The sequence below is a fragment of the Coffea arabica genome, unplaced genomic scaffold (assembly GCF_036785885.1).
Source record: "Coffea arabica cultivar ET-39 unplaced genomic scaffold, Coffea Arabica ET-39 HiFi ptg000200l, whole genome shotgun sequence".
Lineage (NCBI taxonomy): Eukaryota > Viridiplantae > Streptophyta > Magnoliopsida > Gentianales > Rubiaceae > Coffea > Coffea arabica.
In genome coordinates this window covers 219,555-236,582 of record NW_027266262.1, presented here as the reverse complement: position 1 = coordinate 236,582, position 17,028 = coordinate 219,555, and the positions used below count along the sequence as shown (strand labels likewise).

The following is a 17,028-nucleotide window of genomic DNA, read 5'->3' as shown; positions in this document are numbered from 1 at the left end:
ATAATCTATCAAATTGCACTAGAAAAGGGTGATTTTACCAGTTGCACCCAACTCTTCGTTATTGTAGACTTTGCTTAGGCCATGCGTGTCCCACGCTATTCGATGACTTCTTCTTTGGGCCGAGTGACTTGCGAAAGCAAGGTGGGCTGGGCTGGGCTAGGGTTGTTCGGCAGGGTCCCCTTAGCGTGTCCTCAGTCTTTGGACTTCTGGAGGGGAAAAGTTTATAAAAGGTGTGGAACGATGAAACAGAAAGTCGCTAGACCCGATTCAGTGCTTCTCTCTTAGGGTTTTTTTCCCTGCCCGTCCTCCCCTCTTGGCTCTTGCAGCTGCTAGTTTCTTTAGGCTAACTTTCTCTTCTAGTGAGGGGAAAAAAAAAGAAGGAAGAAAAAGGAGCGGCTCATTAAACTTGGTGTAAATTCGTTATTTTTTAGCCTTTTTTTTACCTGAACTTATGGTACAGAGGGTGATATTGGAGCTCAGCAACAAACGGGTAAGGTGGAAACGGAGCTAGATCTGCAGGAAATTGTGGGCATCGCCTGGCTTGGAAAGGAACCTTTTTATCTTTCTTTGTTTATATCTTTTGCTTTTGCGTTGGTTTTTTATGGTTTTTATTTTTATTTTTAATTTTCGATCTTAAATTTTTTAATCTTGAAGATTGGATGGAGAGAATCCTTACCGAGGCCAGGCATGCCCATGGTTTCATGTGGTTCCTCCATTTCTTTTCCTTGTCCTTGAATGGATCTGACCTGTTCAGCTGAGGTCATGGACTTTCTCTCTTTTTTTTTTTTCTCCATTTGTTCTATTTTTGAGCCAAGGGTTTCAGAGGCTTTGGACTAAGATCCTTTCCAATTCCGGGCATGCCAATAATATCATGTTGGTCCCTCCCTTTCCTTTTCCTTGCCTAGCTATGGTTCTTTGTTCGTTGACTATCTTGCATGCGGAGGTAAATGTTTCAGGCCTGTATCTTATTACAAATTTCCATGCAATGGTGTCGAAAATTTTCCAAATCCAGCTCTTTCTAGCTCGAGCATTTGTATTATGATGAAGTTCCTAGTTTGTACTATTTCTATGAAATGCTGTTCTAACTTGTCAATTTGTTGTCGAGAGTTTGCAAGTCAAAATCATTTGACAGGGCCCTGGCGTTCACCGGTTACAACTTGACAAGGATATGAGATATGGCATAAGGTGCTCTACCTTGGAGCGACTTGATTATTTCTTCCAGATTTAGGCCATTGAGATGCTACAGTATCAGTAGATTTGTTTGCCAGATTAATAATCAATTTTAGCGTTGCTGGTGTAATAATTTTGCGGTAAAGAAAATTGAAAATTGTTAATTGTGTTGTCTTTTTCACTGGCTTAATATATACGAGCGTGGAAAGCTATATATCGAACTTGGAGTTCCCCAGCTGAGGTTCCTACATTTTCTTGCTGTGATTTTGACTCATTTTTCATGTACTTAAACCTGATAATCATCACAATTTTGGATGCGTAATTTGATGGTTGCACTCTCAATGCAACATGAGGCAACTATGCTGATTACCTCAGCCAGCATTTTGTTGTAAAAAGGGACTTGAATTGCCTATTGCCTCTTAAGAGATGCTTGCTTTGCATAAGAAGTCTCCAATTTCTACATTTCACCGTAATGACCACTGCATATAACAATGATAAACCATCCTTCAATAGTTTCTGCTTTCTTTTTGACATGTACGAAAACAAATGTCCCAGTCTCGACTTCATAGTGCCATCAACCATGACCAGCAAGTACGAGTCAAACAAGGTGATTTCACTGTTGTAAGCAGCATTCACCTAATTAATTACAGCTGAAAAACTGTTTGTTTGTTGAGATAAAGATTTACCTTCTTCCCAGCAGAAGACGCAGCAAAAAGAAATAAATAAATGCATGCCGGACCTCAAAATACATTAATATTAGAAGGTCAGAAATTCTTAATCAAGAGATGAAAATCAAAGTGCAGAGACCACAATGTAAGATCACTGCACACAGCCACTTATGTGCAACAACCGACTCAAGAAATGACACCACTAAATAGAAAGTGATGCACAACCTACTTTTCATGTATGGGTACGAGCACATATGCCCTCTCAAATGTGTGGATATGTTTCCCTTTCCACCATCGCCTTAACTTGGTAAATGAATTTTTTTGATGCCCTGTCATATCGTGCGAGGTGGTACACAAATTAATCACAAGATCTCTTGAAAATGGTTGATATGGAGGATCTTTGCTCGGATTAAAGTTACCGTGAACCGTAATCTAAAGTTTGCCCATGGACCAAAATTTAAAGTAAACTTTGTTTGTAGGAAGCGAAAAGCATCTTCCTATCAAATATCATGCAAAATGATAGATATGCGTTCAAAACTCCACTGTCCTGCATAACATCCGTCACTGAAGAAAGTTGGTAAGGATAATAGATGAAGAAGTAGATGAATCTAGTATTCCAGTACCACAAAGGGCAACATGTTGAAAGACCTAATCGACTAGGGATAAAGAAGAGCTGTCACTCTGATACGTCTTTTTCCGGATAAACGACAAAGACGAAACTGGTTGGTAAGCTTCCCCTCTTCTTTATTCCTTACCCTTTCTTATTCTTCAGGTGCTTAACATAAGCACAATTAACCAGTACATAGGTCACAATTCCCTGCAAGCCAAAAAAGACCAGACAAAATCACTGTTAAAAAAGGTTAATCATTATTAAATATGATAGCCTGCTAATCACAATAATTAAAATAAAAATATACATACCGCCATTGTTGGAATATAGTGGAGTATATAAGTAAGCTTCACTATTCCTACAGTGACAAATGGAAGGGGCAGCCCCATTTGCAAATAGAACCAAACTGCTAAAAGTATGAAACAAGTCGTAACCTGAAATCCAAAGAGATGATATAAGTGATATACAAAGGTCCAAGCCCAACATGTCTTACCCATAACCCTACCTTCCATAATGAAGACCAAATGTACAATCCGATTCCCAAAAAGCCTTAGGAATCTAAGGTCATAGTAGGTAGGTGTACGCAAGCTAGGGAGGGCAGAGAGGGCAGGAGCCCCCCAAAACTTTTTCAAAGCCAGTTTTAAGTATATCTATTTATAATAACTTAACAAAATTTCACTCATTTTGTCCCTATAGATAGATGTTAGTATCAATTAATTAACCACTACCTTTAACACTCGTCTTTATATAACTTTACTAAGTTATACCAACCTCTTGCTCTATTGACTAAGGTATTACATCAGTAACAAGACAAACTACCATTGTTTTAGAGAGCTTTGTTTCTATGACCTCCAAAATCCATTACTCCGAGGCAAGTCTTATTATTATTTTTTTAGAGATTTTTTTATTATGTTTTCAATCTTTAGGTATTAATGACTTGAACAATTATTTCTATAAATTTTTAACAAAATTTCACTAATCTTGTCCCTCTAAATGTGATTTATCAATTGATTAATCATCTTCTTTGACATTCCTCTTTAAATCTTTCCTAAGGCATACCAGCCTCTTGCCCTACTAAGGTAAATACATCAATAAAAGAAAAAATCAAATAGTCATTGTATAAACACAATCTGAAATATTATTGTACCGGACTTTTGTTTCTATGATCTCCCAAATCCTTTACTCCGAGGCAAGTTTTACTATTATTTTTTAGAAATATTTTATTATATTTTCAATCTTCAAGTATTAATTTCTTAAACAACTATTCCTTTTTTGTAAGAATTTTTTTCTTATTCTAATTCATTATTTTTCTTACCATCTAAATTTGAAGGGATTTATATTTGTGAACTTTTACTATATTTTCTTATTTCAACACCGAATCAAACTTTTTTTTACTCAAATTCTAAAATAATTTTTGCAAAAAAGCAAAATTGCTTGTAATTTTTTACAACTTTGTCTCATGTTATTAAAGCATTAGAATGCTAGTTAGAGTACTTTAATTTTGACAGCATAGAAAATAAATTACATAACCATAAAAAGGCCATAAAAATACAAATGAGAATAAAGGCAAGATACTTACCATGTGTGTTACAAAATCCTCCAATTTTGGCAATACAAATTCGTAAATCTTAGGTCCCGTTTGGATTGCATTTTCCGTCATTTTTCATGGAAAAATTACTGTAGCGATTTGATGTATGTGAGGAAAAAAGGTAATGGGGAAATGTGTTCACGGAAAATGACGAAATTTTTCTACGGAAAATAGCAATCCAAGCAAAGCCTTAGTTGTCCGATCCAGCTCGGTTTCACCTTCAAAAGGGTGACATGTACATAAACCGTATTTAAAAAAAAAATATGATTGTTATTATTAATATCGATACTATATACTATTTACCAGTCTACATCTCCAGAAGGGTTCCAATCATAATATGACATGCGTCATTTTTTAAAGGATTTTGAATTATTTTATTCTTTAATTAATTCAATTAATGTTATATATCGGTTATTAGTTTGTTTGGTTCAAATGTTTATCCCTATATTCCAGGGAGAAAAATATTTTGTTAAGCTAACTTATCAATTTAATGAAAAAAAACTTATCAATAAATTTTCCTAGATAAAAATGTTTTTATCCTCAGTTGCAAATGACAAATGGCATATGTTGTCATTTGAAAAATGTTTTTCTATATAAGATATTCTAAATTTAAACAAATAACATAATAAACTTGTAAACATCAATGCATAGTCTTATAAATGTAAACGTGATAAATTTTTTTTCCTCAACCCTTTTATATAAATAAGGAGTTGTACTAATTATCTTATTATAAAGTGATTAAACAAGGACATCATGCTTTTAAATTATACAAAAACAATCAGTTTCACTATTGCAAATATATTTTGTATATCTTATTTTTTCATGAAATTTAATTTCTTTTCAAAGTGATTGCTTCCAATTCTACAAAAATAAATTAATATTTACATATCTATATCTACACTATATACTATTCACCTATTCAAAGCTTATAGAAGCTTTCCTTGCTAGTTTTATAGAGTCCACAATTATTTTTAATTTCTTCTAAAATTTAGTCCATACCATGTAATTTATCTTTTCAAATCACGAAGAATTCTACAAAATCCACTATAGTTTCTATTGTCTACCACATTCATTACCACTTTAAAATTTAAAAAACAAATAAAACGCTATCAAATTCTTTTTCTACATATTACCACACTACAAAGAGTTGTACAAAATACAAAAATTAAATTGCAAATTGCTAAATACTTTATTCCAAAATTATTATTATTTTTTTGTTTTGCTCAAAAAATTTTGAATTATTCTAACTATTTGTAATTCCCTAGCACAGGATATAATGCTAGTTATTATGTTGAAGCAGTTTACACTAGCAAATTTAGACGTACCAGACGGTGAGGAGTTCCCTGAGTCACTAGGTGGACAAGAGCTTCCTGAATTGGGGATAGTTAGAGCACCACGACCACGAATGACATACAGAGAACGGCGGGAGGTGGATTTAATCCAAGTACGAGGCATCGGCAGGGTGGTGGATTTAATCCAAGTACGGTAATTGGATGCCTTCCTCCTCAAAGCAAGAGGAGGAGGAGATGGAGCAACAGGAAGATATTGAAGCTGCAGACCCTGCATGGGGAGGGTTGAACCACTTGAACGGAAGAGGTGACAGACGGATGGGATTAGACGCAATGGCTTCTGCGTGAAGGACTGTTGAGAAATATATAGACCCTAGAGCATGGTGTCGCAGATTTTCAACACATACAGAATAAGAGCCGAAGAGCTCTTTAACTCTGAAGTACTTTTTGGTTTTCGTCGGCCCTCGTGAGTTGCTCGTGATTTTTAAAGGCCATCAGATTTAAGGAGTTGGACACGTGTTTCTTTCTTTCTTCTCCCCACTCTCCATTTCTTCCTCCTTTTTCCTTTGTTTCCTTTCAACTCTAAACCGCAGCCGCAGCTAGGCAGAATTCCAACAAAAAATTCTCTCATATCCCTCCACACCGCAACTCCAGCCCACTTATACCCTCTCCTCTAAAAAGAAGTTGTCAATCCCCTCTTCTCTCCTTCTCCGATCAACCGCAAAGCTAAAGTTTCCTTGATTCTCGCTTAAATTTTAGAAATTTTTTGGGCAATTCTTCTCCATTTCCCACAAAAAGAAAAACATGATTTCAAACAGATATCCATGGCCATGATGTAAGCATTTCCATCTCTCTTTCTCTTTTCCCTCTCATTATTATCATTAATGGCTCATTCCTGCTCTGAAGTATCTATGTTTTATTTGCTTAGATTAATGCGTTTAATCGCTATTGGTGCCCTAATTTGAAACTACTCTTGGGTTAGACATAAATCTGGGAATTTGTAAGATACTTAAATATGTTTCGTTGCTTAAGTTGCAACTGAAGTGGAGTAAGTGTTAAATATCTTAGATTTCACGGGGAGCATCTGGATTTTGCTCTTGCGTTGGGAAATTACTAACTGGGATACTGATGTGAGGAATCTGTTTTCTGCGTGAATTGTTATGTCAGAGTGAGTTATATGGTCTACATAGTTTTCAGCTTATGGTTTTAGTTGCTTATTTCTTGTTGCATGCGAATGTTTTGCTTTGGTATTTTATGTGTTTGTTGGGGTTTGTGTAAGTAGTTACTTGGAGGTTGTGGAATGTCTTGGTGCAAGTGTGACAGCGCAGCTTAGTTTTACTCCTAATTCTTATAAGTTCCTTTTGAGGTGTAAATAATTAAGTTTTGTGACTAGACACAGGCTGACTTAAAGGTTGCAGATTTTCATGGTTTAGGTAACAATCAGTTTATGCCTTTTGGTGGAAAGCAAAAGCTTCGTCATTTTTATTTCTATAAGAGATGAATGATGCCAGGATTGTGAAATTTGTTGATATCGTCTTTCGGTTCTCCATGAAGTTTATTAGTCTCCCCATGATGGACTACGAAATGACTAAAATGCTGAATTATAGAATGAAAACCGGAAGTGATGAATATCTTGGTAAAGGTAGCTAGAAATTCAGACTCGGTATCAGTGTCCCTAGCATCCCCAGCATCTACATTGATATCTTGATTAAGGATACTAAGTGATTTTAGGATGATTCTCATACTCCTTGCAATGTTGTTAAAGGATGTAGCGTTGCTAATAACTGATAACGTATCTCAGGTTTTGCAGTAATTAACATTTGCCAGAGAGTGCTGTTGTTTAAATTTGCAAATTTGATCAGTCAAGATAGTATTGTTGTGTGATAGAGTCTCAATTTTGTTTTGAGTTTTATTTAGGTTATTGTTTATAGTGTGTGTTCTTTATTGTAACCTAACCCTGCTGGCATACCTATCCCTGCATTTGCCAATTTACCTAGGTTTGGCATCATGGGCTTGGTGACAAACTATTTGGGGATGGGACCTAAGGCAAGCACAAAACGATGAAGTCAGCTGTTGCAGTTTCAACAAACAATTCCTGGAAGTGGTAAAGATATCACTCACTCTTTTGTTTTGTGGGTTAAAAGCTCTACACTCTATTGCTTTCTTTTGTAGTGTAGGGGTGCATCAACGCTTGTATGTTTTAGTTGCTATTTTCCTTGGGGGAACTTGGAGATTTCTTTAATGTCTTGAGAAAATGGAGGTTTACTGCTGATGTTTGATTAGACAAGGAATAGGGAGGTGAAATTTTAACTTACCTTGATACTGGTTTTAGGTCTTACTATGTTACAGTCTGTGGTTCTTATTTTTGTTTTTTTTTTTTTATGTGAGGTTACTCATGGTCTCTACATTACAAAACGGTGTGATATTTCAAATCAAATAAGCTGGTGCTATGTTGTGTGAATTATTTATGAATGTGAACAATTGATGATTATATGTGGAAATGAGGAACTTTCTGCAGTGGAATTTGGTGGGACATTTGCATGATCTGGGTAGGCGACGGATTGAGGAGTATCCATATCAGCTTTTTACATTTTATCTTGTTGCAGAATACTTAATGATGAGATTCTTCTGATTATTATCACTCCAATTGAGTTAGGCGGTAGTACAAGCATGGTTGTATTATCAGGTTTCTTTGTGAATGGTTAGTCAATGGTGCCAATATGAGATGTCGTTAGAGAAGAAGAAGCAAGATGTTAGTTACCTTTCAATTTTATTCATCTCTTCAAATCAACTAAAGTTGAATTAACGTGGACTTTGTGAGTAGTATTATGAATCACATCAATTGATATCTCACAGGCTAACAAATAGTTGCTACTTTCTTTGTATGACTGACCCACTCGCTGTCTCTCTCATTAGGTGTTAGATCCTGTGGATAAATTCTCAGAGAATGAAGCATCTGGTGTAAACGGAGTTTGAATGTCGATGCTTAGAAATTCTCTGTTATAATCCTCTTGCTTGTTTTTAAGGTGACCTGTACTGATTCATGAGATCAATTGCATGTTGTGTCATGCACCATACTTAAATATGCTTCTGTCAATACTCTCAGCGCTCAGCAGTGGCAATTGATAATTGATGTAGTTGGTGTGTATAGAACAGAATAGGTTACTTAAAAAAATCTATTAGATTTACAATTTATAGCACTGTATGGCTTTGTACAAACGCATGCATGTGGTTTCAGCTGCTAGAGTTGATTGTTCTGAGGGCATCCCTATATTGTACAATATTTTTGATCAAGATCTTTTTCACACGTTTTCTTTCCATTAGGTGGTAAATTACTAGCCCTGATGTTAGGTGAAGGTGATTTTCCTTTTTCCTCCCTTAAGGACACAGCATGCTCCAAGTCTTATAGGTTATTAGTATTTTTTGTTATCCTAGATGAATGAAATGTAAGGATAGTATTCTATAAGCAAGGTAGGCTAAAACTTGCTTACTATAATGGCAAATGTAAGTGTACAGCAATCATTTTTGACAACTGCACCTCTTGCATTCTTTTGTTCGTTTATTTTTTTTTCTATAAATGAAATGGAATCTAATCATGGGATGTTTGAGAAATCAATGAAATCATCTTAATGTTAACAAGCAGCAACATATTTTCCATTTTATCCTTGGAAGTTGACTTTAAAAGTAACAAATAGCATTTGTACCTGGAACATTTCGTTTTTTGTTGTTAGTTCACATGTCAATTTACAGAGACCTGTATCAGTTTAGCAAATATCCAAAGCATCATTGTGTTCCTAATGGATATAATCAAATGTACTCATTGCAATACATTAGACTAAAGTTTTACAAATTTGGCAAATGACGGGGAAAGAAAGAGGGGTAGCTGCCATTATTTAACTACTTTTCTAGATGTACAGATATGTGTTTCATACTGCTTTGTTTTTCTTTTTTCTTTTTGTTAGGTGTACATTGGATAGATTGAAGATTACATCTGCAAGTTGGCAAAGAGAGGAACAACAACATCTCAGAATGGTGTACTATTTTGTGTGACTTGAGGTATGGCATAGTTTAAAATTGTCACTTGTTGGAAAAAAAAAACCAACATCATCTTCATTGTTGCATTTCTATTCTTATTGTTAAAGCTTTTATAATAACATAGGGATTTTTTTGAGCCGGCAGAACTTGCACATGAGATTCTTCTGTACCATCAAGTAAGCAAGAAGCTCTCTCCCAATTGGAAATAGTATGCCTTCTCATCCCCTCTCCCCTCCCCCCTCCGGGTCCTCCGTCTTTTTTTTTTGGCAAGCTGTTTCAAGATCAAATTAGGCTTGTTTTAGTTGAGTAGTTTGTTTGATGATTGTACATTCTTTTGAGTTGTGTCTTTGTTTTGTGCTGAGGTGCCAGTTTACGGTCTAGGACTTACTTCTAATTGTCTTAAGTGTTGAAAATTTTTCATGATTCTCTAAATATCTTTCTGTTATTTGGTGGAGAAAATGTGACATAGGTTGTCAGTTTTTAAGTAGGTTTTTTTTACAACCTTAGCACATTATGAGGCCATAGTGTTCCCTGTCACTGTTTGGTAGGCTATATTTATATATTTGTCAAAAAAAGATAATTTAATCTGTTTAAATCCCTCATTAGCCTTTTTGATGTACATTTTATGGAGGTTTTCTCATTTTCTGTTCTGGACTCATGAAGATTGGCCACCATAGGCAATCATTTGGAAATACTTGATGATGATCTCTTGCTCTCGTGTCAAGTAAAGATTTTTGGATATTTTATACTTCTACTCATTCCGGACATATAAACATTGAGATCTCAAGACAACACTTAATTAGACTAATAAGTTGCAGTGATTCAATTGTTTTTCTAATGTCCTGATTTTTGGTTTGTCTGGTGATTCTTCTCCTGAATCTTCTTATGTCATTTCTGTTATTTGTTTAGCTGCAGGATGCTCCTTTGAGTAAAGACTTGTGTGACGAGTTTCATTTTGATGCCTGTGGTGCTCAGCTACAATTCTTGATAAATTGTTATTTTTCCTTTTCTTTGTTTTTATCTATTTCACTGATTAATTTGTGATTGACAAGCTAGCCTTGCTTTGCAGTTTCTGCTGAATTATACAACTGCCCCTAAAATTCTTCTTTTTTACTCAGTAAAAAGTTCTTGTCTTTTTTCCTTCTTTTATGATTTGTTTTTCTTCTTGCCAAGGATTCCTTTTTTTTTTTTGCCTTTTACAAATGGTTTTTCTCTCGTCTCGTGTGGTGGTTCTTTTGGGGTGTTTTCCTGCCTGCATTGGTTAAGTTGTTTTCCAGTTTTGAATTTCTTTTGGCTTTTCTCTTGTGCCTCAAGTGGTTGAGTTGTTTTTCCAGTTTTGAAGTTCTTATCTTGTGCTTTGGGCTATTTGATGGGATTTTCTAATATCAGCACCATAGCTCTTCGGGAGCAATCTTAATCTGTTTCCATCATGAGTAATAATTTTTCCTGTCTCAGTATACAATTGATGAAGCCTCGTTGAATGAGGCTTCCTATCCTTCAAGGGACTCATGAGCAGCATATTTGTTTCATCTCTCATTAGAAGTGTGTTTTTAGGAGTTGAATGCCCTATACTTGATCTCCTCCTCTTTCCACCATTGTCAAGCTTGAGATAAACACCGTTATCATGAATCCCATGGCTAAAATTTTTTAACTACCTGAACACCCCGAATCACCCTTAACTCACCTAATGAACTCCTTTTTCATACACCTTCAGTCTACTGTCTTCCATGGCCCTTAATCCATGCGTATTTTTAAACATGCAGTCCTGAAACTTAGTGGCAAAAGCTTTATTTCTTAGTGACATAGGTCATGTTTTCTTTTTTTCTTATAGGACATTTCAGCTACTGTTTTTGATTCAATTGAATCCCAGGATGACATGACAATTAAATTATATCATGGCATTTGCAGTTGGGAAATAAACATCAAGGATAAATGTTTTCAAGAAGGGTGACGTTCATATTTGTATTAACAATCTGATTCGTGAGAATTAGATGCTTGTCTTGCGAAACAAATGGAAATTTGAGCTATGCCTCTATGCCTTTCTACGCTTCACAGTCAAATATTTTGATGACATGGACGCTCTCTTTGACTATGCTACCAAGCACTAAACTGGTTGCTTATGCCTCAAGGTAATAGCTTTGACTTGGAATGTGCATTCCTTGGTTGCTATACTGATAATCACTCATGTTTATGCCTCTTTTTAATATTTGTAGACTGCATTCACGAGCAGGCCAGCTTGTCTAGACTTGATGAGAAGACACTATACTAACAAACTAGCCTAACAAATAGTCTAATTCCAAATTCTAAACCCAAGCAATTCCATCATCATAGTCATAAATTTGCTTCCCAAAACATGCATTCAATTCTAAAGATTTGTTCCATCCTTTAGAAATATTCTTACCATATGGTTTTATGGAATGGTCAAACTCACAATCAGCTGTTCCTATGTTTGCATAATCTTCAACATAGAATGCCATGGTTTGATTTCATATAAGTGGCTCAACTCCTGCTACATGAGTTTTAGGCATGGATGGGTTTAATCAAGTTTAAGAAGCGGAAGGCATCATTATGACTATAGACATCTTCAAGAAATTCATTTTGCCAAAAATCAAAATTCTATTACAATTAATCACACCCTAATTTCAAACCCAATACTCACACCTTTTCAAAACAAAATAATCTAGCCTACCATCAAATCTCCAAACATATTAATATTTTAAATACAAAGAAGAAACTCTATTTCCATAACGAAACCATAACCAACAATTGTCAAGTATAAAAAGAAATATAAATGTACTTATTAACATCTTAAAAAGTTTTTTGAATGGATGATAGACAAATAAATAAATTTACCAATTTCAATCCCTCTTCCTCTTCTGGCCAATGATTGTATTATTTATTTTATTATTATTTTGTGCCTCGTCATCTCCTATTAATTTGACCATGATATCGGATTTTATTTCAACGATCAAATCTAGTCCCTCAATTAAACTTGTAATTTGGCAATTCCAAAGTGAAGAAAGGAGAAATAAGAATATATAGTCGAGTTTGAGGGATTACTTGTGGTGTGATTGGCTTAGTTATAGGCAATGGTTGGTGGTAATTTGAGAGCGAGTTATAGGAGAAAAAGGTTGATGGATGAGAATGGAGTGACAGTAAATAAGAGAGAATCGTCATTAGCTGCAACTTGTAAACAGGATAGGCCAAAAAGTCATGTTTCTTTTTCTTTTTTTAATCTCATTTCATTATACTGTGAATTATTTATTAAGTAAAGGTCAATGTAATTTATAGCCATTTTATTGTGACAAGGAAGGTCAATGTAATTTATAAAACTTGAAGGGAGCCGAGATGTTTGTGAAATTATCCTTTACAAAAATGACAAAAATAGAATTTGAATAAAGGTTTACAATATGTATTAATGTCTGATGATCAATTATTAACACACTTAAAACACACCTAACTTAATACACAATCAAAATTAATGTAACCCTGCATTGGTATCTGTTGGCCAAACCCAAAAAGTTTATATTGTTGGGAAGATTAGTCCAAAACAAAGGCGAGTAAAAAAGAAAAATGAAAGAAAGAAAAGTGCAAAAGGTTGATAACGCCATCCGGTATTAGGCCTTGTTTGTTACAGACTTGAATCTTTGCTGAGAGTATCATTTCTTCCACAAAATTGACTCGAAAAAAGGAGTGCAATTCGCACAAAAAAAAAAGAGCGTAATTCTTGTTACGCAAACGTTGTACTTTCGAGTTTGTTACTTAACTAAGGCTCTCCTAGGTTGGTGACCCCGGCACCTTGCAAGAAAAAGTTATGTCAATATGAATTGTTTTATGCTTAAGAATTGCTTTCATTTTAAAAACGGTATTCAATGTTTTGTTTTCAATTGATTGAAGCACTATCAAATTACAGGAATATGATATCCAGTTCTGTGTTTATGTGAGTTGCGATACCTGTATCTTTGTAAACAGGTAGAAGCCTAGTGAAAAAGAACTGCCCAAAGTCAGTTATGCACCACTCATTCGATGAAATGCTTAACTCATACTGGGTATTCGTTGTTGTTCAAAGTTTCCATTTTGATTATTTTGTCCAGCAAACTAGCTGTTCTTGGGATGTACCAGTCGTTAACCATTTCTCAAAGCTTTTTCTTTTGTTTTTTATCAAAATTTTTCAATTTTTTTGTGTCCTTAAGACTCAACTTGATTGGAATGAGGACACCTTCCGCTGGGTCAAGCATAGAATGTTTAATGGCCTGAAATTGCACAGACCCACTTAAGTAGACAGAAAAAGGATTGTAAATGTTAATAAAGAAAAAGAAAATAAAGCAATTGCTGCATATGAGCATAAGCTGTGTGACTAACTGATGTTTTTGTTTTTTTATCTTTCAGTCAGATAGGCGTTTTGGAACCCTTAAGTTGCTCTGGTGGAATATGAGGCTAAGGCAATTTCTTGGTAAATTATGTCTCCGAAGAGTGATCTTGTGTAGAATGTACAGTTCAAGAGAATCCTTGCAGGATAGTTCAGATATGGTAAAAAGGGTATGTAAGATTATGATGTCTTGCCCGAAACTTGGGCTTGATACTGAGCTTGACCAGAATGGGATAAGGGTTTCCCCTGAAATTGCTGAGGAAGTACTCAAGAGATTTGAAAATGCTGGAGTGCTGGCTTACCGTTTCTTTGACTGGGCAGGCAAGCAGCGTAATTATGAGCATAGTGTTAAAGCATACCACACCATGATTGAGGCTTTAGCTAAGATAAGGCAGTATCAGTTGATGTGGGATCTTGTGAATGCAATGAGAAGTAAGAAAATGCTTAATATTGAGACATTTTGTATCATTATGAGGAAGTATGCTAGGGCAAAGAAGGTGGAGGAGGCGGTGTACACCTTTAATATCATGAAAAAATATGATGTGCCTCCAAATCTAGCAGCATTCAATGGCTTATTGAGCGCTTTATGCAAATCAAAAAATGTGAGAAAGGCTCAGGAAATTTTTGATAACATGAAAGGTCAATTCGTTCCTGACTCAAAGACTTATAGCATATTGCTTGAGGGATGGGGAAGAGCTCCCAATCTGCCCAAGGCAAGGGAAATTTACAGAGAAATGGTGGAGGCAGGCTGTGATCCTGACATTGTGACTTATGGGATTATGGTTGATATCCTGTGCAAAGCAGGTAGGGTTGATGAAGCGGTTGAAATAGTTAAGGAGATGGAATTCAGTGGTTGCAGGCCAACATCATTTATATACAGTGTTTTGGTTCATACATATGGTATAGACAATCGGATTGAAGATGCTGTAGATACCTTCCTTGAAATGGAAAGTAGTGGAGTGGAGGCTGATGTAGCTGTCTATAACGCCTTAATTAGTGCTTTCTGCAAAGTTAACAAGTTTCAGAATGCTTACAGGGTTTTGGATGAGATGGAGGGCAAAAAGGTGACTCCCAATTCAAGAACTTGCAACATCATCTTAAACAGTTTGATTGGCTGTGGGGAGACTGATGAAACTCTTAAAGTTTTTCGTCGGATGATTAAAATTTGTGAGCCAGATGCAGACACTTATACAGTGATGATAAAGATGTTCTGCGATAGGGATGAGCTTGAGAGGGCTTTCAAGGTATGGAAGTACATGAAAAAGAAAAGGTTCGTTCCTAGCCTGCATACCATATCAGCCCTTATCAATGGATTATGTGACAAGGCGGATGCCTCTAGGGCTTGTGTCTTAATGGAAGAGATGATAGAGAATGGAATTCGTCCAGGAAGAGTGACTTTTGGCAAGTTAAGAAATCTGCTTCTGAAGGAAGGGAGAGAAGATGTACTTGAATTTCTTCTGGAAAAAATGAACCTTTTGGTTAAGGAGCCTTTATGTGATTGAGAATCAGGAGTTCTGTGGGACAGTTAATTAAGATGAAGAATCAAGAACCCAGATTCATGCAGTTTGAAAATTTACAATGCCAAGCGTTGGAAAAGACACCTGTTACCTGTTTAAGCAAGTGCTGCATTTAACCGGTAATCTATTATTTTCCAGGATTCTTATAATTTGAATCTCTCACTGATCATTGAACTGTCTTGTTTCATTGTCGTGACCCTCTTTCAACCTCACCTGTCTAAATCCAACAAATGATTTTTTTTTTTGCCTTAAAGCAAGTATTTTGAGCATTTGTTAATGTGATTGCAACACATGATCTGCCATCCATCTTCCTTTTGTTGAGTATTATATCTAACAAACTTTTCTTGCCATTTCATCTTATCTGTAGCTATGGCTATGAGACTAGTTAAGAGTTGGTCTGGCAGGTTTCTGGTAGGAAAAGGTATCTTTTTTATGCTGTACTTATTATATTGCGGATTCAGGAATATTTAGGTATTCTGAAGTTTACATTTTTCCAGGTTCTTGCCTTCCAAATGTTCCAGAAGTTGCAATTTAGGCATTTGCCGGAGACTGTAGTTCGCACCACGGTTTGGACCGAAATTTGAGTTCCATGAAGCAAATACTGTAAGATACTTGTATAAAAACAGTTTTGAGAACCACTTTTAGCACTGCATATGGAATGCATTGGTTGGCAAAAAAATGAATACGTAGACAACCATGCAGACTTTAAACTACAAAATAGGGATTAAAACTTCTTGATTTAGATATCATTTTGGAAAATGAAATACCTAGTGGTATTTTCTGATTCCTATTAATAAATGAAAATTTTATAATTTAGGTAACTTAAATTATATTTTGGGAAAACAAGGAAGAAAAGTTTGAAAATTGAGTCAAGTACTCGAACTAGGTCATTGTTTTGTCGAATTTTGATGATTTTGATTGATTTTTTACCAAATTAATTTTGTACTATTAACCAACTCGAAAAGAAAGTCGTTTTACATTCGATTAGGAGGGTCTCATCCAAGTTTAACAACACTGATGCAATCACCAAACAGCTAAGTACGGCCCAAGGTTTTACAAATGGACCGAACTGATTCACAAATGCAATTCACAAACAAACTAAAGCAATCATTGAACAACTAAATGGGGCGAAAGATTTCCGAACAACTAACAGTTAAGGGCAAAAACAGAAATCAACACATTACCAAAGCATCAAAAGGTGTGCAAAGTGCTTAGAACATACACCTTAATGATCTCCAAATCACAGAAATAGCCGAATAGGTAGACGAATGATGGGCCTTGGTGTTGAAGCCACAACGACTCTTATAGTAGTATATGTAGGAAATGAAACAATTTACAACATTGATTTTAAAAACAATAACATTTTTTAAAAATAGTTAAAAATAACATTTTTGGTGTTTTAAAGATAAGGCTAATATTTGAAATGTTGCTGTTTGTTGAAATATGCAAACAATACACACACATGTGGATTATTCTTTCCGACATTAACAGTGTATACACTGTCAGCGTTGGATGAATGATAATTATGCAAATTTTAAATTTTAAATTCAATTTTTGTACATGTGTCATGGATCTAACGGTGATAGTATATAAGATTTATTCATACATATATATATATATTATTTTTGCGTAATTCTTCAAACAAAATAAGAGACACACAAAACCTAGACGTTGCTAAACGGCCCTTTAGAAATTGATTTTTTTTTATATCTATGTACAAGGGTTTGTTTGTGATTTTTGTACCAATTTTATTGAAAAACTAAAGAAGTAGATTTTCCAACT

General features: G+C 35.2%; 2 protein-coding genes and 1 long non-coding RNA gene across 17 annotated transcripts; 2 read left to right on the top strand and 1 right to left on the bottom strand.

Moving 5' to 3' along the window:
* The first annotated feature begins 236 nt into the window (after nt 1-236).
* Nucleotides 237-1,420, top strand: LOC140032831 (uncharacterized). Its single transcript, XR_011836718.1, has 2 exons — nt 237-943; nt 1,108-1,420. It is a non-coding gene; the product is annotated as an uncharacterized lncRNA (long non-coding RNA).
* Nucleotides 1,421-2,364: 944 nt separating this feature from the next.
* Nucleotides 2,365-5,774, bottom strand: LOC113719218 (uncharacterized). Its single transcript, XM_027244365.2, has 3 exons — nt 5,362-5,774; nt 2,760-2,882; nt 2,365-2,655 (listed from the first exon to the last, which is right to left on the bottom strand). Exons 1-3 carry the CDS (start codon nt 5,600-5,602, stop codon nt 2,630-2,632), a joined length of 390 nt encoding a protein of 129 aa, XP_027100166.1. The 5' UTR covers nt 5,603-5,774; the 3' UTR covers nt 2,365-2,629.
* A 21-nt stretch (nt 5,775-5,795) lies between these two features.
* Nucleotides 5,796-15,964, top strand: LOC113719217 (pentatricopeptide repeat-containing protein At1g77360, mitochondrial-like). 15 transcript variants are annotated; one of them, XR_011836710.1, is made up of 10 exons: nt 5,796-6,160; nt 7,323-7,429; nt 8,242-8,351; nt 9,288-9,381; nt 9,505-9,536; nt 11,269-11,489; nt 11,574-13,409; nt 13,750-15,365; nt 15,614-15,667; nt 15,744-15,964. XR_011836710.1 is itself a non-coding variant. In XM_072073612.1 (7 exons), exons 6-7 carry the CDS (start codon nt 13,371-13,373, stop codon nt 15,229-15,231), a joined length of 1,521 nt encoding a protein of 506 aa, XP_071929713.1. In that variant the 5' UTR covers nt 5,796-6,160; nt 7,323-7,429; nt 9,288-9,381; nt 9,485-9,536; nt 11,269-11,489; nt 11,574-13,370; the 3' UTR covers nt 15,232-15,437. The 15 variants fall into 15 exon arrangements, 1 of the variants encoding a protein (XP_071929713.1); XR_011836709.1 differs by having other exon boundaries at nt 9,485-9,536; XR_011836707.1 differs by lacking the exon at nt 8,242-8,351.
* Nucleotides 15,965-17,028: the final 1,064 nt, after the last annotated feature.